The following is a 24110-nucleotide window of genomic DNA, read 5'->3' as shown; positions in this document are numbered from 1 at the left end:
ATTTTTAGGTCTCAGAAAGTTTTTTGGCTAAGAATGACCTTTGATGAGGTTATCCTATTAGATTCATAAAATAGGAATGATACCACATAATTTAACACTAGCACTAATTAAAGATTTTACCCTCCAACAGTTTAAGGTAGGGCTGGGGATGTAGCTCAGTGGTAGAGTGCTTGCCTAGCATGCATGAAGCCCTGGGTTCAATCCCCAGTACTGCACAAACAAAAACAAAAAAGTATGTTAGACTATGATTAGAAGAGAAAACAGACTCAGTGTAACTTTAGTATGGCTACTAATTCTGTGACCCTGGCAAGTAATTAATCTCTGCTGCTCAGATTCCTTATCTTTGAGGCAGACGCTACTTTACTACTTAAGGGATATTGAAAATAAGATAGTATGAGTGGAAATTTCTAGCTTATAAAATTGAAAATGCAAAACAAAGTGATTATAGGGCATAGTCTCATAAAATCGGGACTTTATAAAGCCTACATTTCAGATAGAGGAGAGAGAATCCTAAGGGCCAAATGAAGAAAACTAGTAAAATTAGCTTACACCAACCTCAAGGAGAAGATCCAATTCCCCTCCTCACTTATAAATGCTATTAAGATGTGAAAACTGATTATTGTTACAAGAATTAAGCCAGTCCAGAAATTACCTCGGGCCAAAATTTTACCTCCTGGGAAGGGACTGTCCCTTGGCACATGGACTTTCTCCTCATAAGCTGAACTGCACTTCCTGGCCTCCTTGCAGCTGTGGCCAAGTTACCCAGCAGAATGTGAGTGCAATGCTGCTGTTTCCAGACCAAAGCTTCTAACAGGAGGAGGCATGTCTCCTCCTCACTCTCCCTTTTCTACTGGTGTGATGGGCTGACAGATCTGGCTCCATGAGAATGTTGTAGGCCAGACTCTAAGGGAAATGACTAAACAGACTCCATTTTGCTCTGAGACTCCATGTTATGCAGGAAATAAGCTTCTCCCATGGGAACACCCTGCCTCTGTGTCCATCATCAGTTACTTGATGTGACATGTTAATAATATACAATGGTAACTCCTATGTAGTAAAGAATTGCTCTCTTTTGATTCCTATTGCTCTTAACCAATGTACCATGTACACAGTAATTGTGTGGATGTTAGCAACCATTCTTTAGTTTGTACCTAGGTAAGGGTCATTTTGACCCACTTCCCCTTCTGTTGATGATCTCATGATATTAGTTTGTAATTTTGAATCATAGCAACAGACACTTATGATTGATGTGATTTTTGGTATAAGAACCCCTACAACCCTGTGGTCGGGGCTGTTCTCCCAATAGCCATGGTTTTGGGGCATTGTGTGAGACAGTCAGCTGGCCAGCTTAATAAAGACTCTCAAATTTGGACTTCTCAGTGGTGATCGGTCTGTTATTAAATTGTGCCCCATAACACTGGCTTGGATAGAAAACACTACAAGGTCCTAGGACAGCCCTTGTCAAATATGGCTCCACACGAGAGAAGGAAGCCTCTGAAGCCCAAGGGCCTCCATTGTGAACAAGAAAAGTGACCTAAATCAGTTTCCTTTGGTTTCTATACAGAAATCCCCAAATAATGAGTCATAAATTTTGAGATCTGTTAGAGTAGCATTAACCCAACTAACAGATCACCCAAAATTGATTCTTCTTTAATACAGATTTGTTCTTTATTTTCACCTTTGTGTGATTAAAAAGAAGGCCCACAAATTGAATATCTACATTTTTTCTTTTTCTCCACAAAATACAAGTGATTTAAGAAATTCTGATATTATTTTACACTCAGTCAACAACCAAGTCCACTACCTTTTAATTTTAATGAAAAAGTAGATAATCTATTTGAAAATTACAAATTCAATTACAATTTCAAGGGGAAAAAAAACATGTATTTATACACTGACTTAACATGAACAAAAACTGGGACTTTCAAGTCCTGACATTTAAAATGTACTCACAATTCTTCATAGTTCTAACAAGTAACGCTAATCTAAAAACAGAAAGGAGGTACAGTTCTCAAGATCAGTGCCTTTTCTTAGCCTGTATAACTCACCAAGGCTGTTTTCATCATTAGCACCCTGGTTCACCAGGATGTGATCCAAAGCATACCCGCCTAGATTTTTAGAGAAAAACCTTTGTCCAGAAACTTCTTCCCTGTTTCCTCCTCTCTATGAGGGAGCTGTCCCCACCCGCATGATTCTGAACAGTGTGTTGATATTGTTGCTTCGAATAGCATCCCGACAAGCAGAGATCACCTGGTTCTTTGGTTTTCCAACTGTATGAAAAGAAATAATGTCAGTATGTCCCAAGAATAGTAAAAGTGAAATTATCAAGTACAGGTTAGTTTTAAAACAACATAAAATTAGGGTAGAAAAGAGCTACATATGCAAATTTTACTAATTTATGCTTACTACTCCCTAAAAAAGTAATCTTGGCGAGGGAATTTACCACAAAACAAACTTAAGAGACCATCTCAAATCTACAAACCAAAAGTACATTTTATAGAAATGAATCTAAGCTCACATCCATCCAGCAAAGATTATAAAGGTGTCAAAGCACTGGCCCCAAATAGAATTCAGATATAAATCTAGCTATATTTCTGCTTCCTTTGGTATGCCCTATTGTTCTTTCTAAACTTTTAAGTTGGATGTGTAACTCATTAATTTTCAGTCTCTCTGTTTCCAATTGGGCCTTTGAGTCTCCATGGTCCTCTGAGGTATAAATGCTAGGTTTTTCCTTAGAGGAAGCAGCAAGACCTTTGAAAAGGAGTTGAAGGATTCTTTCCCTTTGGACGACCGAGGCAAACAGTAGACTGACTGACAGAAGCTCAAGAGATGAGGTCACCTTTGGAGCATTAAAGGTATACTACTTCAGGCCCCAAAATGAGTTAGGGAAAGCTACCAGCATCTTTACTGATCCTCGCCCCCCAAATTACAAATTACAGTGCTAGGAGAAAAGACTTACCACGCAGACGCCCTGCTCTTTGAATCGCTTGATTTACTGCTTTAAGATTTCCTAGCAGTTCTGTGTGATTATTACAGCGAATTTTATATCCATTTAACAAGTCTTTATTAAGATCATAGAGTTCCATATACCGATTCTTCATTGTTTTCCTGTAAAAATCAAGACAGTTTAATATCTTTGTATCTTAATAAGCCAGGCCTAGGAAACCCCTACAGGGCTGGGGATGCAGCTGCAGCTCAGTGGTAGAGGCCCCCAGCATGCTTGAGGCCTCAGTGTTTGAGCCCCAATACCACAAAAAAAAGGAACACTTGTAAATGTCTTAGTTACATTTAAAAAAGAGAGAAGACACATTTCTGGCTATATTTTCATTAAAATGAGGTAGCTAATAAAGTTTGCTATGAAAACATTGAGAAGTTTCCATCAAAATATCCTATTTCTTTCAAATAAACAGAAGACAAGTGGTCTTTCTTGGTGACTGGTCCATGGTTGTTTTGGATTTAGAAATTTAAGAATTACTGAGCCCACTGTGTTGGGGAGTAGGGAAAAGGGTCTAGGTGATAGGCTGTCTTTCAGGATCTGATTAATATTCATTAGATACAAGTGACCTACTCTTAATATTGTTAGGTAGCAGATTCAGCTTCATATTTTATCAACATTTTATAAAAACATCAAAACCACAATGAAATATTACCATATAAAAATTATGAAAATATAAAAATTTTAAAATATGAAATGTTGGCAAAAATGTGCAGCAACTAGAATTCTGATGCACTGCTAATAGAGTTAAGTCTGGAAACTTATTTGGCACTTTCTTATGAACGTAAACATATGCTTATTACATAACCTATCGATCTGCCCCAAAAAAGTGAAAATACATGTTTGCGAAAACCTGGATGCTGATGTGTTACAGCAGCTTTCCTGACAGTTAGTCTGGAAAGAACCCAAATGTCCAGGGGCTGGTGAATGGATGAACACATTTCCACACACCCATAAAAAGGAAAGGACTGTTGTGTGATTTTTTTTTTTTTTTTTTTTTAATACTGGGGATTGAAGCCAAAGGTGCTTTACCACTGAGCCACCTACCAGCCCTTTTTGCTGTTCTGAGACAGCGTCTTTTGGGGTTGCTCAGGGCCTCTAGAAATCACTGAGGCAGGCCTCGAATTTACAATCCCCCGCCCGGGGATGTGGTTCAGTGGTTAAGTTGCACTGGATTCACTTCCTGGTACCAAAAAAAAGATAGTGTTCATAAATACACAAAGAAAATCATAATAGAAAATACAACATTCAAGAAAGATGGGTATTACAATTACAAGAAAGGAGGAGAAAATAGTTAGGCTTAGCACAACATGGGGAAAATATGCCACAAGAATTTTTTAAATGAAGAAAAAAATGTAATAGGAAATATCCAATATCTGCATAAAAAAAAAAAAAAGAAAAGAAAAGAAAAACAAAGCACTCTGAAAGACAAGAAACTTGATCTGAACAAATATAAAGACAAACTATTGGACCACCGGGCTGGGCTGTGGCTCAGTGGTAGAGCGCTTGCCTAGCATGTGTGAGGCACTGGGTTCAATCCTCAGCACCACATAAAAATAAATAAAAAACAAAGGCCCACTGACAACTAAAGAAATCTTTAAAAAAAGACAAACTACCATACATTTGTACCTAACAAGACCTCACTGTAATGATGTCAGTTCTTCCTAAATTACTAAATGTAATTTTAAAAATACCTACTTTTTCCTCTGGTACCTCAAAAATTGAAGTTAGTTGGAAATAATAAACAAATGAAGTAGCTGGGAGAACCGTGAAAAAGAACAGGAGGAGTAAAAGGGGAGGTGAGGGCTACCTTGCTAATCCAGGTCAAAAGTCACAAAACATCCATAAATAAAAGAACGGTACTGTCCTGATGGTTGCCAAGAAATGGAGCGAGAGGCGAATGGGAAGTTACTGTTTAATGGGAATGGCAGAGATAGATGGTGGTGGTGCTCACACAACATTATGACTACATTTAACACCGGTAATGTACATTTAAAATTGCTTAATATGATAAATCTTATATTGTATATTTTACCACCATCAAATATTGTTTTAAATACAAGAATGGTACTGTCAAGCAGGGAAAACGTACACTCATACATTGCTGGTGGGGTTGCAAATTAGTGCAGCCACTGTGGAAAGCAGCATGGAGATTCCTTAGAAAACCTGGAATGGACCCACCATTTGACCCAGCTATCCCACTCCTTGGCCCTATACCCAAAGGACTTAAAATCAGCATACTACAGTAATGCAGTGGCATCAATGTTTATAGCAGCTCAATTCACAATAGCTAGATTGTGGAACAAACCTAGATGTCCTTCAATAGATGAATGGATAAAGAAAGTGTGGTATAGATACACAGTGGAATATTATTCAGTCATAAAGAAGAATAATATTATGGCATTTGCAGGTATATGGATGGAGCTGGAGAATATCTTGCCAAGTGAAATAAGCCAATCCCAAAAAACCAAAGGCTGAATGATTTCTCTAATTAGTGGCTGATGATACATAACGGGGGCAGGGGGAGGTAAGGGAAGAATGGAAGAAGGATGTTGTATAGACAGAAATGAGGGATGGGGAAGGTGGGGGAAGGAGAAATAATAGAATCAGACAAACATCATTACCCTATGTACATGTATGAAGACACAAATGGTGTGCCTCTACTTCGTGTACATCCAGAGAAATGATAGTTATACTCCATTTGTGTACAATGAATTAAAAAAAGAATGGTACTGTCCAATGAAGAGCCAAGATAGACCAATGAAATAGTACAAAAAATCCAGAAACAGAGCAAACTGCATACATAAATAACAACTCAATAAAATACAGCATCTCAAGTCAGTGAGAAAACAATGGACTTAAAGAAGTGGTGCTGGGCTGGGGACACAGCTCAGGGCAGAGTGCTGGTCCAGCGTGCTGGAGGTCCTGGTTTGATCCCCCCAGCACTGTTAAAAACATTTTTTTAAAAAGTGGTACTGACAAAATATAATAGTCATTTGGAAAGAGAGAACTGGATGTATTACTTAAATTGAACACCAGGATAAACTCCAGCTGGAAGAGAGACTCAAATATAGAAAAAAGAAAACAGAAATAATAAAAGAAAACAAGAACTACTCTGTAACTTGGGAGTGAAGAAAACTTTTCTAACTACAATTCAAAATGTAGATGGATTAAGGAAACGACTGACTACATTAAATTTTTTAAAAGCTTAATGTGGAGCTGGGTCTGGTGACCACACATGTAATGCCAGTGGCTCAGGAGGCTGAGGCGGGAGGATCCTGAGTTCAAAGCCAGCCTCAGCAACTTAGTGAGTCGCTAAGCACCTCAGTGAGAATCTATCTCTAAATAAAATACAAAAAAGGGCTGGGGATGTGGCTGAGTGGTCAAGTGCCCCTGAGTTCAATCCCCAATACTGAAAAAAATAAAATAAAAAAGCTTAATGTGGCAAAACCAAAAATAAAACAAAAAATTTTAAAATCTACATAAATGAAAAATACAAATGACAAAATAGGGAAAATATATGTAACTCATATCACAGATAAAGAATAAATATACTTAATATATAAATAGGCCCTTAAAACACTTAAGAGATGATTAATAGTGCTCATAATGTAGGACTCTCACAAATCAATAGTAAAAAAAAAAAAAATCCCTAATAACCACATTTTTTTTAAATGGGGCTACTCAGGAGACTGAGGCAGAAAGATCACAAGTTTGAGGCCAGGCTAAGAGACCTGTCTCTCAATTTAGCGAGACCCTATCTCAAAATAAAATGAGATGGGCTGAAGTGTAGTTCAATGGTAGAGCACTTGCCTAGCATGTCTGAGGTCCTGGGTTCAATAACACCAAAAAAAAAAAAAAAAAAAAAGAAAAGAAAAAAAGTTAGGGATTTGAATAGACATTTATCCAAAACAAACCAACAAATACAGTGTATGAAAAGATTATCAACATCATTAGTCATCATTGAAAAATACAAATTAAAACCACAATGAGATATCACTTCACATCTTTCAGGATGACAATTACTAAAAAGCAAAAGTGAAGCTGGGTGCAGTTCAATGGTAGAGCACCTTCCTAGCATGTGCAAATCCGGGTTTGATCCAGAGCATTGTGCCCGTGTGTGCTCATGGGCACGCGTGCGTGTACATACACACAAAGTGAGGACGTGGAGAATCTGAAAACCCTTGCACACACTGCTGGGGGGTGAGTGATGCAAAATGGTGCAGCTGCTATGGAAAACAGTGGAAGTTCCCAAAAATTAAAAATGGAAACAATATGATCTACTGCCCCCTCCCATGTTCACTGCAGTACCAATCACAATAGCAGAAGCGGAAACAACCTGGATGCTCCTGGGTGGATGAGTAAACAATGGACTATGATTAGGCCTTTAAAAAGAAGAGAAGTCTGTATTATGCAACAATGTGACTGGAATCTTGAGGACACAAGACACAGTCACAGAAAGACAAAAGCTACAAGAATCCACTTATATGAGGGATCTATAACGTAGTCAAATCCATAGAATCAAAGAGAGGAATGGTTTTGCCACTAAGAGGAGGAAAGGGGGTTACTGAGCAATGTGCATAGTTTCAGTTAAGCGGATGAATAAGTCCTGGGGATCTGCTGTGCACGCCTGCACCTAGGGTCAGCAATAATGTACTGAACACTTAAAACTGTGTTGAGGGTAGATCTCATTTTAGCTATTCTTACTACAATAAGTCAAAATTTTTAAATAAAAACTAAAATTAAGAGGCCATTTCTTACCCACTGGATTGGTAAAAAACCTATGAGTTTACCAAAAATACTCCACTGGCAAGACTGAAGAGAAACAGGCAATCTTGAATGCTATTGGTTGGAATGCAAAATGATATAACACCTATGCAGGAGAACTGGGCGTATCTTGCAAAATTCTGTATATATTTACCACAACTATGCTGCCCCCACCCCCAGTACCGGGGATTGAACCCAGAGGCACTTTACCACCAAGCCACATTCCTTGTCCTTTTTACTTTTTACTCAGCCTCCTGAGTAGCTGGTATTATAAGCATGTACCACAGCACCTAGCTATTCCCATTTTTGTAGGACTTTTCCCCTAAGATACATTAACAAAAATATGAAAAGATTTATGTAATAAAGCTATTATTTACAGCATTGTCTATAGCAGCACAAGAACAATTCAACTATATAGGGAATTGACTAAAAAAATTCACAGAATGAAATACTGTACAGTTATTAAAAATGAAGTATTCTTTATACACTGTTTTGGAGAGATATCAAGATATATCATGAAATATAAAAAGAAAGGTGGAAAAAGAGTATGTAACATGTTGATTTATCTAAGAAATAAAGTGATGTGTGTTTGTACATCTACATATTTATGTATTTAAGTTTCTAATTGGCCATACAGAAAAGGAGGGAATGAATTGAAGGTCACAGGAATAAAAAGCTAGACTTTTCTGCATGTGCTTTCTTTTAGATCTGACTGTGAAAGTATATGAAGGTTTTAATGAATATGTAATAAAAATAAACCAAAAAGGAAAGAAATGTCAATTCCCTAAAACTGAAATCAAAACAAAACAAAGGAAACTAACTGTATATCAAGTTTGTAGTATGACTAAACATACAGGAATTATTTCAAATCTTTTTTTTTTTTTTTTTTTTTTTTTTTTTTTGCGGTGCTGGGGATTGAACCCAGGGCCTTGTGCTTGTGAGGCAAGCACTCTACCAACTGAGCTATATCCCCAGCCCTTCAAATCATTTTAAAGTACAATAACTTGACTGAAACTCCCCACTGGGATACACCCTAAAGACCACAGAACTACCAAAAGGCTGGGGATTGAACTCGGGGCAAGCACATGTTCGATCACTGAGCTACACCACCATCCTCAAAAAAAAGTCTTGAACTGTTTTCAGCAATTACGTTGTTGATGATGATAATCATATTCTTAAATGTGTGTGTGCTATAAGACTAAGCAAACAGGGCTGGAGTTGTGGTTCAGTGGTAGAGCGCTTGCCTTGCAGGTGTGAGGTGCTGGGTTCGATTCTCAGCACCACATGTAAATAAATGAATAAAATAAAGGTCTATCAATATCTAAAAAATATTTTAAAAAAAGATTAAGCAAATTAACAGTTGATACTGACTGGAGCCATGATCTTCAATTTAAGAGAGAAGAGATACAATTACAAAGTCAAAGTTAAGTAAAAGCCTGGATTCATAAATCTGAAATGGAAACAGTATGAACTCGCACATATATTCCTTGCTCTACTGAAAAGGCCCAATAACCAACCCATCAGCAATGAGTACTTCTTGTGCTCAAACTATCATCTCTTAATACAATTTCCCACTAAAAAGCAATAAAAACCCTTACAGAAATGGCTGATTTTAGATTTAGATAAGGAAATGTACCAAACAAGCCAAAAACATCTTGCCCTACATGAAAACAAAGAACTAACAAAACTAATGGGACTATGTTCAAAGAAGACTGCAACCAACCCACAGAGGCTTCTCCTGGCCAGAGAGAAGGTAATTCAGCCATCAAAAAGAATAATAACTAGCAGGGTGTGGTGGCCCACGCCTGCAATCCCAGTGGTTCCGGTGCCAAGGTAGGAGGATCACAAGTTCAAAGCCGATCTCAGAGATTCAGGGAGATGCTAAACAACTCAGTGAGACTCTGTCTCTAAATAAAATACAAAACAGGGCTGGGGATGTGACTCAGTGGTCAAATTCAATCCCTGAATTCAATCCCCAAAAAGAATAATGACTGAAATACATAAAATATGTTACAACAATAAGTTCATAAGGATTTAAAATCTCATTGATCACCTTAGAGGATGCTGAGGAACTGACTCACGAAAGTTGATAAATTACCTGTCTGACCTAACTAGACTGACACTATTTTGCTAACCCCAAAAGAAATAATGGATCTAGGCCATGATCATCAATGGCTGATAACATCACAAAAAGAGACAACCAGAACTTTGGTGCTTCCTCATGAAGTACGAAGCACCACTCAGGAATTACCTCGACAAAAACAACCTGAATCTGATTGAACCTCTAGCTCTTACTACAGTTCTAACCAACAGGGGACAGAAGAAAACACCAAACGTTACCATGAGGATACAACCAGCAAAGTCCAAAATGGGGAACTACAGGAGGGGTAGAAAGAAAGAGAAAGCATGAGCAATCAGATGTGGAACATCTGGATTTGAACAAACCAACTTAAAACACAAACACTTATGAAACTAGAGAAATTTAAACACTGGATATTTTGTAACATTAAGAAATTGTTTTATATTTTTCCAAGTAAGCTAATGGTATTGGGGATTTTTTATACATTTTTCAAGGCTCACTGTCTGACATGTTTGTTACTGAAATTATACAAGGTCCAGAAGTGAGTTTTAGAGATTGAAAAAAAGAACAGCCATGAGTTGGTAACTACTGAGGTGAGGTGGGGGTATGAAGGAAACAATCATTCAACCTACTTTTGTGTGTTGGAGATTTCAACTCAATACAATTATTTAAAAAATCATTTACTTCTGAACAAGACCATTTTAATTATTTGCTAATAATTCGGGCCTTTCAGGAAAGAAGCACAAGTAATATCCTGGTTGAACTCTCTAAAACAGACACACAAACCTCATCTATTACTCATTAGCTATTCTATTGAATTTGCTTCAATATATTTCATTGCCAAGATGAATTTTACATCTTAGCAAGCAAGAAGCTAAACCTGCATGGTTGGTTTTTTTTTTAACTCTTTAATTGTACAATGTTACACATTCAGAAAAATTTAGAGAACAAAAGCTTGTTAACCAGATCAAGAAACAGGATGTTGCCAGCATCCCAAAAGCTTCCCAATTTTGTTCTTTCCAAACAGTTTCTCCTCCCCTAGAAGAAAATACTATATTATACAATAAGATAGAGCTACCTCTCTCTTTCTCCCCTCCTTCTCCAGCTTCCTTTGTTTTCACAGTGCTGGGGATCAACCCAGGGACCTCATGGCATGCTAGGCAAGCGCTCTACCTCTCAGCTGCATCCCCGAGTCCCTCGTGATCATCCTATCACATATGCTTCCCAAGAAATACAGTTTAGTTTTGTCCTTTTCCAAATAATGTAAATGGAAGCACCAGGCATGGTGCTCTATACCTGTAATCCCTGTGACTCAGAAGAATAAGCAGGAGAATCATTAAGTTCAAGGCCAACTTCAGTGGCTTTGCAAGACCCTATCTCAAAAATTCTTTAAAAATTTCAGAAAGGGGGCTGACGATGCAGCTCAATGGTAGAATTGCCCCTGGGTTAAATCCCCATTATCCCCTGCTTTAAAAAAACAGCACTTTGTACATGTTCTTTAAGCCGCCTTTCAATCTTCATGTCTATAAGATCTGTCCATGTTCTGTATCAGGGACATTCACAAATTCTCACCCCTCTACTGTATCAATATATCATATTCATCCATTGTATTGTTAAGGCTGGTTTGGACTGTTTCCACGTTGGGATTTGCTATAGTTGGATAATTTGTGTCCCCAAAAGGTTTGTGCTGGAAGTTTTAGTGCCCAGTATGGCGATGTTAAGAGCTGATGACCTTCACTGAGTGATACAAGGTCATTAGGTCATTAGAGGTGCTACCCTCAGAAGGGTCTAGTGGCTCTCGTGGAACCCTGGTTAGCTCTCTTGAGAGGGTTGTTATAAAACAGCAACACTGGCCCCTCCCTGGTCTCTCTGGCTTCCTGTCCCTCCACGTGATCACTCATTCCTGCAGGCACTCCTGCCCTGGTGCCATCTGCCATTAGGTGACATAGCCAGGGAGGCTCTCCTCAGAATCACTGCAATACTAAGTGGACTTTTAGCCTCCAAAACTGTGAACTAAATCAACCTCTTTTCTTTATACACTACCCAGCCTCAGGTGTTTTTTGAAAGCAATGGAAAATGGACTAATATAGGATTCTCAAACCTTTATGAATAGCCTTGTACAAATATCCTAGTTTACATGTGCACGAGTTTCTCTAGGCTATGTACTAGAAGCAGAATTGCTGACTCACAGGGCTTACTCATTTTCAACTTTACCAATAATGCCAAGTTATTTTCTAAAGGCACTGTATCAATTTAGACTCCCCCAGTAGCATCTGAGAGCTGCTATTCCATTTGCACATTTATCTTGCACCTGTTCCAGCCAAGGTGAATACCCACATGTTCCTCATCAGACGAGCATCCTCAGCTCGGACCAGCAAACTTCGGATCAGATTGGAATTATCAGCCATGTCAGCACTGAGCTTCTGGTGTACTGAATGATATTCATCCACCTGGAGACATGAAATTAAAAAGGCATCACAGACTCCTTGAAAACTAGGCATGCTGAGAACACCTTACCCACGTGCAGAGGGTCTTTTCTTTCCCCTGTTAACTCATATCATTTTCAAATACTATTTATAAAAAATACTTCCTATTACTTCATCTCTTCTCCAACAAAAGAATTAGTCTTTGCAGCCTCCAGTATGACACTCCAGGTTGGTCCTTACCATGTTTTAGCACTGAGGTCTAGCAACATACACGTTAACATTTAAGGGATTTAAAGTGAAAATGGTTTTATACTTTGGGGCCAATCACAAGCCTCCTTAATTTGCTTTTTTTTTTTTTCTTTTTTTTTTTTAGTTGGCAATGGACATTTATTTTATTTATTTGTATGCAGTGCTGAGAATTGAACCCAGTGCCTCACACATGCTAGGCAAGCACTCTGCCACTGAGCCACAACCCAGCAGTGCTTTTTGGGGTTTTGTAAAGCAATAAACTGAAGACCAAAGAAGATACAACCAGATAAGATGAAGGGCTAGCAGAAGAGGATGTTAATATAATGTATATTTTTAAAAGTATCCCCCTAAACCAAAGAAAAAAAGTGGGGGAGTCGAGAGATAACCACCTACTTTTATAAAAGAAATCCTTTAAAGTCTACAATACTAGTTCAAGTTTTTACAGAAGTTATTTAGAACATGATTATCACATAAGCACATCTGTAGTCTCATTCATCTCCTAAGAGAAACATTTCAAACCAGGAGACACCACATTATCTCAGATGCAGCCACCAGGCACCCTCACCTTAACCAGCACTTTTCGTAATTCCTCAAAGTAGGCAGGAAAATCTGCTTCTACCTGAAGGTCTTCAACAGCAAAAAATGAAGCCATGGACTGGATGATATCACCAGCTAAGTCAATATCGTCAGTATTTACTGTGATCTATCCGGGAAAGAAACAGGCCAGGTTAGCATCCTCAGACATCGGTACCTGAATTTCTCCATATTTAACACAATTACTCAATTAATGTATGTATATTGAGCAACGAATGAAATAAGGTTTATTAACCCTCCAGGAAATTATGAACATTTTTTATTTCCTGTGGGTAACTAAAAGGTTGATCCTCTAGCCTTATAAAGTAAGTGACAAAACTATACAAAGACTGAAAAATGCTTTTATGTACCTCCATAATCCTAACCCTGCCCAAATTGTACATGGAAAGGGTGAAGGAAAGGAAAGGAAAGGAGACAGAGAACCACTCCTAGATTATACCCCAGTGTCTACAATGATACTAACAGACTATGTTGCAACACTAGGTTTTGTGATCTTGGCACTGATATCACCCACCGTGCTTTGCACCAAAGAGTTAAACAGCACATGAGAAATCTATGGACATCCTTGACATTAAACAGTACCTCTCCACTAGGTTTTATTTTTATGTAGAGATGGCCACCATTTCTTAATGATGTGAAACACACTTGAAATGGAGCATTCTGAATGTTAGTGTCTTCTGGTAACAGAAAGTTCTGGTTGAGCCATATAGCAATCTGAAAAATGAACAAAATGAAATAAACTTCAATTTTTACAGTCATTACACAGAAGGAAGATGTCTCCCTCAGTTAAAAAAAAAAAAAAGTTATACCTCACCCTCACCGAGAGAACACTAACCACAATTCCTTTTCCCTCCTCATACGTGTTCGTTCTCTCTCTCCCTCTCGCCCCCTCTCCCTCTCTCCCTCTCGCCCCCTCTCCCTCCCTCCCCCTCCCTCCCTCTCGCCCCCCCTCCCTCCCCCCCTCCCTCCCCCTCTTCCCCTCTCTCCCTCCCTCGCTCTCTCCCTCCCCCTTTCTCTCTCTCGCTACCAGGGATTGAATCCAGGGGTACTTAACCACTGAGCCACATCCCCAGCCCTTTATATTTTATTTAGAGACAGGGTCTCACTCAGTTGCTTAGGGCCTCACTAAGTTGCTGAGGCTGGCTTTGAACTCACAAGAGTGCTTCAGTCTCCCGAGCCGTTGGGATTACAGGCGTGCACCCCTGCATCCAGCTCTCACACGTTCTTAAGTAACATTCATGATTTTGTCTGACCCCACAGAAGACATGATTTTACAATATTTTCTACTTAGACAAAATCTTACATCCAATGTACAAATGACTAAAGTACAATGTTAATTCTGTTTACACAACAGCTCTTCTGTAGGTGTAACTTTGACAATCTAATCAGCCTAAAATCATTCCATTGTATTCTTTTCTATTTTGTGTGTGTGGTGCTGGGGATCAAACCCAGGGCCTTGTGCTTACAAGGCAAGCACTCTACCAACTGAGTTATCTCCCCAGCCCCCATTGCATTCTTAAAAAAAAAAAAAAAAACTTTAAATGAAGTATAGACACGCACATGCCACAGACACAAGGAAACTGCCAAAAAAAAACCAGCCTCAGCAACATGGAGGTGCTAAGCAACTCAGTGAGACCCCGTCTCTAAATAAAATACAAAATGGAGATGTGGCTCAGTGGTCAAATGCCCCTGAGTTCAATCCCCAGCACCAACACCACCCCCTGAAAAGAAAAGAGGCCTCTCAAAAAAAAAAAAAAAAAAGAAAGTATCCCTGTTTGGTGTGGGAGGGGTGGGGGGGAATAACAGAACAAATCAAAAACTATTACCCTAGGTAAATGTATGATTACAAAAACGGTATGCCTCTACTTCATGTACAAACAGAGAAACAAGATGTATCCCATTTGTTTACAATAAAAACGAATTAAAAAAAATACTTTACAGTGGTTTGCAACACAGGTTCCATGTCAGAACCCCTTGATGCCTTTGGAGGGGGTCCACCTATAGAGTTTTTGATTCCACAGGCAAGGCAGGGACCTGAGAATCCATGTAATTAAAAAGCCTCCCCAAGAATTCCAGCCAAGGTTAAAGTCCACTGATTATTAGTCCTTTCAAGTTAATGAGGCACTGCCCTACCAATCATGAACCCTCAGGGGTTCACCTATAGATAAGGAACTTGAGGCTCAGGTTGGTGAGGGGAACTTCCCAAGATCGTTTAAAATTTAATTAGTAAGGTGGCATTAAACCCAAAAAACGCTCCCAGTTCCAAGTCCCACTCTCCATCTTCTGTTGTTATTTGTTTTATTTTATCTTTTGTTTGTTTGAAGATACAGGGTCTCACTATGTTGCCCAGGCTGGCCCCGAACTCGTGGGCTCAAGTGATCCTCCTGCCTCAGCCTCCCTCAGCCTCCCCAGTAGCTGGGACTACAGGCGCACACCACCACATCCAGTTTGTCCCTTTCCAACTTGGTATAGGTTCCTCTTGAAACCCTAAGTCAAGACAAACACACTAAGACCATAACAAAAGAAAGGCAGAAATTAAGAACTGGTAAGAATTCACTTATAATTAAGGATGACTCAAATAATATATTTTTTCCAAGTGAAAGAAGATATTTTAGCAATATTTTTATTACAGGTTATAAGCCAAACTACACTGCATAATTCTTTCAAGTCATGTTTGCTGCTACCAACATAATATATTCATATAATTTTTCCCTTTCTACAAAGTAATACCTAAGGGATTCTAAAGTGCAAAGGTATTTGAAGAAAAGCACAAGTTACTTACCCTCTGTGCCCGTTCGGCAATGATAAAGTTAACGTAACTGAGGGGTTCACTGGCATTGTCCGGGCTGGTTAGCGCATACATAGAGAATCGAGGGAGCTGTCTTGTCAATTCAAATACATGGAACTGGGTGCTATGGCCAACCAAAGGAACACAAGAGAAGTGTTTACTGCAGTGTTATTCAAAGCACAAAGTCCAGAAAGTAAGGTCACCACATTACTGAGCCACACAACCAGCCACAATTGAATATATGTATAAAATGTTAGGGGTTGCAGATGTAGCTCAGGGGTAAAGTGCTTCCTTAGCATGCGTAAGGCCCTGGGTTCAGTTCCCAGCACTTTCCTGATTTGGAAAGATTGTAAATTAGGGAAATAAAAGGTTGTGGGAAACACTAACTGGCGGTTGGAACCACCAAATGTCTTCTCTGGCCCCAGAGAACCCCTGCATAATGGAAAACCTTGCCCTCCTCTAAGCGCACCATGGAAATGAACTATGATTTGTAAAGGGTCACCTGCTTCTGTAACCCACAAAGGTTTTCAAGTGCAGATCCACAGGGACATCCTTGGGAGGTGTAACTGGGACACGGATGGAGCTGGAAAGGTTGTGAACACTGGGATGTACCACATGGCTTTCACCTACAAAAATTCCCTCTGCAAAAATCAATACTGCTCGGACGATGGTGTCTGCAGGGAAGAGAGAGAACAGCAGCTCAAGCACTATCCCACAATGGCACCAGCACCTACAAGCACAGCTGCCAATACTGCCTCACCATTTGAAGTGGAAATGCACAATTCCACATGAGCAGCTTGCTTCTCAGTCCCCAGCTTGACGGACAGGGCAGTGTGGAGCTTGGTGTTGGCGGGGATTATGCCTCTTTGCCCATCAGACTCATTCAGTGGACTGCTCAGTTCAGCCTGGAAAACACCCACCTGCTCATTCACTAAAACAGTGAACTAATGTCCATTAAATAATATGGCTACTCGGTTTCAAAAGACAGACTCCCCATCATCTTACTCATCTGAGTCTGCAGGATCAGAGAACTCATCTCATTAGCATGCGTCTTGCTCCACCTGGCCCCATGGGACAATACCCATGCCCCTCCCCCTTTCTGTGGTTATGGTCCCCTGCATCTCACTGTATCTTCTACATTCTTTTCATGTCTTTAAAATTGACAGGGGCTGGTAGTGTAGCTCAGTGGTAGAGCACATGCATATACAAAGCTCTAGGTTCAACCCCCAGCACCCCTGCTGCAAAAACAAAAAAAACAAAAAAAACAAAAAAAAACTGACTTGATATACCAAATTCAAATAAAATAATACATGACAGAACAAACTGAAGTCCCACTCCCCAGCTCATCTTCCAAGTTAGTCTGGTGTATACACACACACACATATTTTTTAGTTGTCAATTTCTGTATTGCTTTATAAAATGATAAAAGAAACACTCTATACATATTGTTTTTGCTTTTTTTCACTTACTAATACCACAGATACCCTTCCATATCAGTCCAGATATATTTACTTCATTTTTTGAGCAGCTATTAATTGCCCAACATATACTTCCTATCATTGATGAGCATTTAAGTTGCTTCCAGCTATTCATCATGACAACTAGTGTTACAGTAAATGTCTCTAAACACTCAAGCAAATGTTTCTACAGTTTAGCTGCCTGAAAGTAGAATTTCTAGATCAACATACTTGGCCTCCTTATTCTGGCCTTGGCAGAGAGGCTGACGCAATCTGCACTTCTGCAGACAGGCAGGGGAGAGCACATCTTGGCCAGCGCTGACTCATCATTCTCCACACCTGCCAATCCACCTGGTCAGTCTCATGGCTTCAGACTGTTTCCCCTGCACAGCAGGCCCTACCTTGGTGTTTTCCTCGTAGTTTCGGAGTTCCAGCAAAAGATTCTGCTTTTTTTGACTCAGCTCTCGGATCAGGTCCTGCTCTACACTGGTGTCCATGAGGTTTCCCCTCATCTCAGCTGTGCCTGGCAGGTAGCCACGGACTGAAGAGAGGGAAAAACACTAACTAGACTGAGGACCACCCCAGGTAGGGCCACATCTACTTTGAGATCATCAGTTGGTTGTTCTTAAAAACCAAAACCCATCTCACCCCAATTAGAATGGCGATTATGAAGAACACAAGCAACAATAGATGTTGGCAAGGATGTGGGGAAAAAGGTACACTCACATGTTGCTGGTGGGGTTGCAAATTAGTGCAGCCACTCTGGAAAGCAGTGTGGAGATTCCTCAGAAAGCTTAGAATGGAACCACCATTTGACCCAGCTATCCCACTCCTTGGCCTATACCCAAAGGACTTAAAATCAGCATACTACAGAGATACAGCCACATCAATGTTCATAGTTGCTCAATTCACTGTAGCCAGATTGTGGAACCAACCTAGATGCCCTTCAGTTGATGAATGGATAAAGAAACTGTGGCATATATACAATGGAATATTACTCCGCCATGAAGAATGATAAAATTATGGCATTTACAGGCAAATGGATGAAATTGGAGAATATCATGCTAAGTGAGATAAGCCAATCTCAAAAAACTGAAGGACGAATGATCTCGCTTTTAAGCGGATGAGGACATATAAGCGGGGGTAGGAGGGGTAAGCGTTAGGGTTAGGGTTAGGTTTAGGGTTAGGGATAATGAGGGTGGTAAGAATGGAGGAAGGAAGGACTTTATAGAGGGAAAAGAGGGGTGGGGGAAGGGAAAAAAACCAGAATGAATCAAACAATATTGCCCTATGTAAATTTATGATTTTTAATTAAAATAAATAAATAATAAAAAAAATAGAAAAAAAAAACCCCAGGGCTGGGGTTGTAGTTCAGTGGGAGAGTGCTTGCCACCAAGTATGAGGGACTGGGTTTGATCCTTAGAATCACATATAAATAAATAAATTTAATTTAAAAACATGTGTCCATCTAAAACTAAAAAAAATAAAATAAAATAAAAAAACGAAAATTTCATCTTCCCAACTGATGTGAATTTATAACTCAGCATAAATACTTTAGGATGGAATTTCCTGGCATTTTGACCCAAGCAAATTGAAAAACTGACTCTTCAAGAATTTTTCTCATCCCAACGTACTTTCCCCTTCCACTGAGCAGCAGATTAACTGTACGTGGCCATCCATCCGGTAGTCCCCCTCCACCACACCAGCAATGGCAGAAGAGAAGTTGTCCTTAAAGATGACCTCCCCAGTTCGGTCACTTCGAGCATCAACCTAAAAATAAAACAGGAACTTTAAAAGTCACTTATGCTATAGTTTGAAAATACCACCATCGGCAGCAGGAATTTTTTTAAATAAAACCAAGCTTTAGAGGTCATTCAGTCAAGAGGTCTTTAAAGTGCTCCACAAAGCTATGACTTCTCCACAACAGCAGGGGCCAGTTTTGCAGCCATTCTGTGCTGGGTCTCGTGTGAAGATCAATAACCAGAACACGAGGAGAAGAGGACCTATACCTCACAGGGTCGTAGGGGCCTGAAAGAACCAGCACACGTAAGCACCTGAACAGGGCCTGGCAGACAGAGGTACGTGAGAAATGTTAACTTGCTATAAAAATTCTACCTTCGTGAATGTGAGTGTATAAAACACAGTTGGATCCGAAGTGTAAACAGCACCAAACTTGCCCGATCTTTCACCAAACCACCTTTTGCAGTATCTGTGAAGCGTCCCTTTCCACACACGAACTGCTCAGACCACTCTATCCTGAGTCTCCATTTCCCAGAAACACAACAAATAAATAACTGACTGATCAGAAGCAAAGGCATCTCAAGAACAATAAGAACTCGCTTGAAATGATGACTGAAGCCCAGGTAAGGACACAGCGGTCACCAACAAAAGGCTAGTACAAAATCGGGCAGAGCAACCATTTCAATGACAATGCCATTCGCTATTTTTGTCTTTTAATATGCATCCTTCTGGGGAAAACTGTGCAATCAAAAAATTATTTAGTTCACAGGCTATCACTTGCCTAGGGTATATATCCATTTACTTCTTTTTCTTTATTTCCTTTTTTTTTTTTTTTTTTTTTTTAGTGGTACCTGGAACTGAACCCAGGGACTTGCACACATGCTAGGCAAGGGACACATGCTAGGTGCTCTACCTACAGTCCTTTGTACCGTATTTTGAGACAAGGTCTAGCAAAGTTTCTGAAGCTGACCTTGAACTTGTGAACCTCTTGCCTCAGTCTCCCAAATAGCTGGGATCACACGTGTGTGCCACCGTGTCCAGCTTACCTGTGTCATTTCTAACAACATCATGTAAGCCGGAAGATCATGATCACCAAAGCCTGGGAGGAAGCTTTACCAAAGCTCTGCACACATTAACATACCCTCCAACGGGCTGAACTGAACTTCTTTCCTGTGAAGCTTATCTAACAGCCCCTGGCACTGCATCTCCACAGTACTGAGCAAACAAGAGGGTTTGGGACTGAGAAGGACAACAAATAAGTATTTCTGAGGACAGTCTCCTCTTCTGCTTATCCAACATGGAAGTTTTCCCCTGAAGGAGAGGACAGACCTCCAACTCAACAAATGACCTACTAAAGACAAAGTTAACTGGCTAGTAACGCTTATTTAGTATCTTTACACCTACATTCATAAGTTGCAACTGTATATTTTCCTTTTCAAGCCTATTTGTGTTAAGTGTAGATAATCAGTTTTGCCTCTTACATAATGATTTCATAATTATCTTTTTCTTATGCTCTGGAACAGGTTATATAATAGAAAATCCTTAAAATCTGAAAGCACTTAACTATAAAACTCTAGGTTCAGAGTTGTATTTAGAAGTAACTTCTATTAATTCTCAAGTCTAATTAGTTCTGTAATTCTTGAATCAACCATAATAATTCATATTCTCCCAGAATATAGTACATTTCTATGGTCTTAATGTTTCTGTCTCCCCAAAATTTGCCTGCCCTCATGCCTGGGATCAGTGCCTTCATGAGTCCCTTAAAAGACCCCTACCCCTTCCACCAAGTGAGGCTACAGTAAGAAGATAAGCAACCATGAGGAAACAGCCCTGCCAGACACCAGATCTGCCAGAACCCTGACCTTGGACATCCAGCATCCTCAGTTGTGTGAAATAAGCTTCCGATTTTTACAAGCCACCCAGTCTATAGAATTTTAGTGTAACAGCCCAAATGAACTAAGACATCCATTTTGTGGACTTTCAAATTTCTTAATAAACAACTACACAGTCTTCGCTTATAATTTTGAATACCCACACCAAATACAAACCCAAGAAGAGGAGCAGGATCCAACCTAATAACGTTTTAGAACCTGTTCTTTATAAAACACAAAAGGAAGGCTAGAGGTGCTTGCCAAAAGTAAAGAGAAAGCGTAGAAAAAAAAGACAGGAATTAACTGATCCCCTCCAAGCAATCCAACACTGACAGAGAAGAAAGCAAGGGCAAGCCGTATCCATGGAGACCTGGCAGCTACTGAGACAGTTTCCAACAAGACAATCTTGATTTGCCAAAAGACTAAGAAATTCTGATTTGAAGTTAAAAAAAGGGAAGAAAGAAAAGAGATTTTGCTTTGAAGTTGTTATAGCTGGGAAAACATTATGCTAACCTGATTCTTCCCATTATTTCTAAATTTTCAGAGAGTTTTAAAGATTTATTAGGAAAGAGCTATTCAGACAGTTTATTACTTCATTATTAAAATTCCTGCCCCACCCCCCCACACACACACTGGTCTATATCTACAAGCAACCTGATTGATGGATTCTCATTCCTTCAAAAAAGATATTTAGAAAGAGTCCCCCTGGAAATATTTTTCTCAAGCAGGGCTTACAAGGCTAAAAGGATACTCACTCTATAGCAGAAAGAAAAGTGTGAAAAGATTAGGGGATTAAATCTGAAAACACAGCTAAGGAACTCAGGGTTGTTTCCACGATACAGTTCTAAGTCACGTAGCTATTATCACAAACAATTATTACTCTGAACTACACACAAACTCATTTATACTCACCTTCCCATTGGACCAACCAGTTATCAGTTCACACACTCCATCAGAATTAAGATCAAAAGCATGAATACTCATGGCATGATTTTTGGACTGAAAGAGAATTCCAATAATTAGTACAGAAGTCTCTCAATACTGAAAGCATGAGTGTATGAACAGCAGAAGATGAATTTACTTTTATTCTCCAGTATCGAGCTGTTTTGTCATAAACTCCAACTGTGCCATTGGAAAGGGCATAACCAAATCGACTGCCATACATGGGACACAGAGAGGTGATTATCTGCAAAAATAACACATAAAAACACATCTTTTGTTAAGGTTCAATTTAATACTAAGTATAGTTTTTGAAACTGTATGCCACTGGGTGCAGTGGTGCACACCTGTAACCCAAGAGGCTGAGGCAGGAGGATCCAAGTTCAAAGTCAGCCTCAGCAATTTAGTGTGGTCCTAAGAAACTTATCAAGATCCTGTCCCAAAAGTATACAAGATCTAGAATACAAGCCAGGTGTGGTAGTGCACATCTGTAACCCAAGCTACCTAGGAGGCTGACGCAAATCACAAGTTGGATGCCAGCCTCAACAACTTAGCAAGACCCTATCTCAAAATAAAAAATAAAAAGGCCTGGAAGAGTAGCCTCAGTGCCCTGGGTTCAATCCCTAGTACCAAAAAATAAAAAAAGACTATGTACAATAGATATGCTGGTTCAAAATATTTTAATGATTATGCCAGTTTTCTTATACTATCCTATAGTCTAAATTTTAAAAATAATCATAATCAATGATTGACTAATTTTTATGTTTATACTTTTCTTTCCATGGCATAATTTATTGTTTGCTTGCTGTAAAATAAAGCATGATCCTTTCAAAACAGAAAACCTAAGTGGGTTTGTATAGTATGTAACAATATAGAGAATGCATAGATTATACAGAAATAGTTATAGGACTATAACAAGGATTTAACACCCTTAAAAGGATAAAATTTTAGATACTAGACAAAATTATCCTTGAAAGTTAAAGCCAAAGACTAATGATATCTATGATCCTGCAGATCTATTTTCTAATTCTGGCCCTAATACAAGAGATATTAAGAAATAAACTGTACAAAGGGGAGAATAGTTATGTAATTTCCTTTACACCTACAGCTTTTCTACAAAACCACCCACTCCACTTAGCTCTGAATATAAAGTGCTGTGTAGGATTCCAGAATTACTTAGCTCAAGGCATTCTCCTGGCAATACTCAGTTCTGTTCAACTGCCAAATGAATCATGATTTTGCTGATCTGGGAAAAGATATTTGAACTACAAGCAAAATCAAACCAAGAGGACAGGAAATTGGCTATGCAAATGAACAATTTTATAAAGTCCATATTTTCATAAATTTAGCCCCAGATTGCACAGATCCTTTAGTCTTTCCTTGGTTCATTTGCTTCTTTTTTCTGTGGACTACAGGACAACAAGTGCCCCCTAATCCCTAGCTGTTTCATGGTTTCCTCTCCTAGGATTTAGGGAAAAGGTGTTTCGAAGAATTATACCCTCCTCACATCTAATATGGGCAAACAACAGAAACCCTAAAGGAAAAAAAAAAAAAAATCTGATTTCTACCAAGTGGGAAAAGATTTACTATAAATTAGAATGAAAAAGACACAAAAATGTAGGACACGGCACCTTCAGGGCAACGATTCTCAAGCTGTTTTCTCCGAGGCTCAGGGAGGGTGGAAGGCTGAGAATTCCTTCAGAGCCTAATGATCACTAAGGACCCGCCCTCTGGAAAAGCACAGTGAGCACATGTTCATACCCCAGGAGCCCTGCGCTGGCACACCTGTCCACACCACTGCTTGAAGCACTCTTTTCTCTCCTTCATTCCTTCTCTGTCCACAGCTATCAGTTTATATTTTAATAACTGTGATTATATAAAAAATATATAGTAAGACTAAGTAAGTTTTTATCCTAAACCCCTCTGGATTGTCAGAAGATGCCCCAGCACCCACTTCTGATGTTATGTTTGATTGTGCTGCTCTATCTGGCCCAAAATTAGCATGGCACCTCTTACCTCTGTTTCTGTCATTTCTGCCACAATCTCATCTTCTTTAAATACTCGGATGTCAAAATCCTCAGATCCAACAAGAAGCTGAAGTGAGGGGAAATCATATACATTTAGCTCAGTCAATGAACACAGCAAAATTTCCATAAATAAAACAAAAATTGTGTGATACTTTGCTACTACCACCACCCACGAGT

The 24110-nt window shown here is 39.3% G+C and overlaps 1 protein-coding gene across 1 annotated transcript in view; it reads right to left on the bottom strand.

The window, feature by feature from the left end:
- Positions 1 to 1790: 1790 nt before the first annotated feature.
- BBS2 (Bardet-Biedl syndrome 2) overlaps positions 1791 to 24110 on the bottom strand; it is a 31737-nt gene continuing 9417 nt past the window's right edge. Inside the window, exons 5-17 of the mRNA XM_079117884.1 lie at positions 23923 to 24000; positions 22049 to 22153; positions 21880 to 21966; positions 18991 to 19126; positions 17758 to 17897; positions 16660 to 16804; positions 16402 to 16573; positions 15894 to 16023; positions 13694 to 13825; positions 13083 to 13220; positions 12180 to 12292; positions 2960 to 3108; positions 1791 to 2270 (exon numbers count right to left, since the gene is read on the bottom strand). Coding sequence (XP_078974010.1) covers positions 2164 to 2270; positions 2960 to 3108; positions 12180 to 12292; positions 13083 to 13220; positions 13694 to 13825; positions 15894 to 16023; positions 16402 to 16573; positions 16660 to 16804; positions 17758 to 17897; positions 18991 to 19126; positions 21880 to 21966; positions 22049 to 22153; positions 23923 to 24000 — 1632 coding nt within the window. The 3' untranslated portion in view covers positions 1791 to 2163. The remainder of the gene's footprint in view (positions 2271 to 2959; positions 3109 to 12179; positions 12293 to 13082; positions 13221 to 13693; positions 13826 to 15893; positions 16024 to 16401; positions 16574 to 16659; positions 16805 to 17757; positions 17898 to 18990; positions 19127 to 21879; positions 21967 to 22048; positions 22154 to 23922; positions 24001 to 24110) is intronic.

This window comes from Sciurus vulgaris (genome assembly GCF_902686455.1).
Source record: "Sciurus vulgaris genome assembly, chromosome: 17".
Lineage (NCBI taxonomy): Eukaryota > Metazoa > Chordata > Mammalia > Rodentia > Sciuridae > Sciurus > Sciurus vulgaris.
Note: the sequence above shows the minus strand (reverse complement) of the source record. Positions and strands in the feature narration are given on the sequence as shown.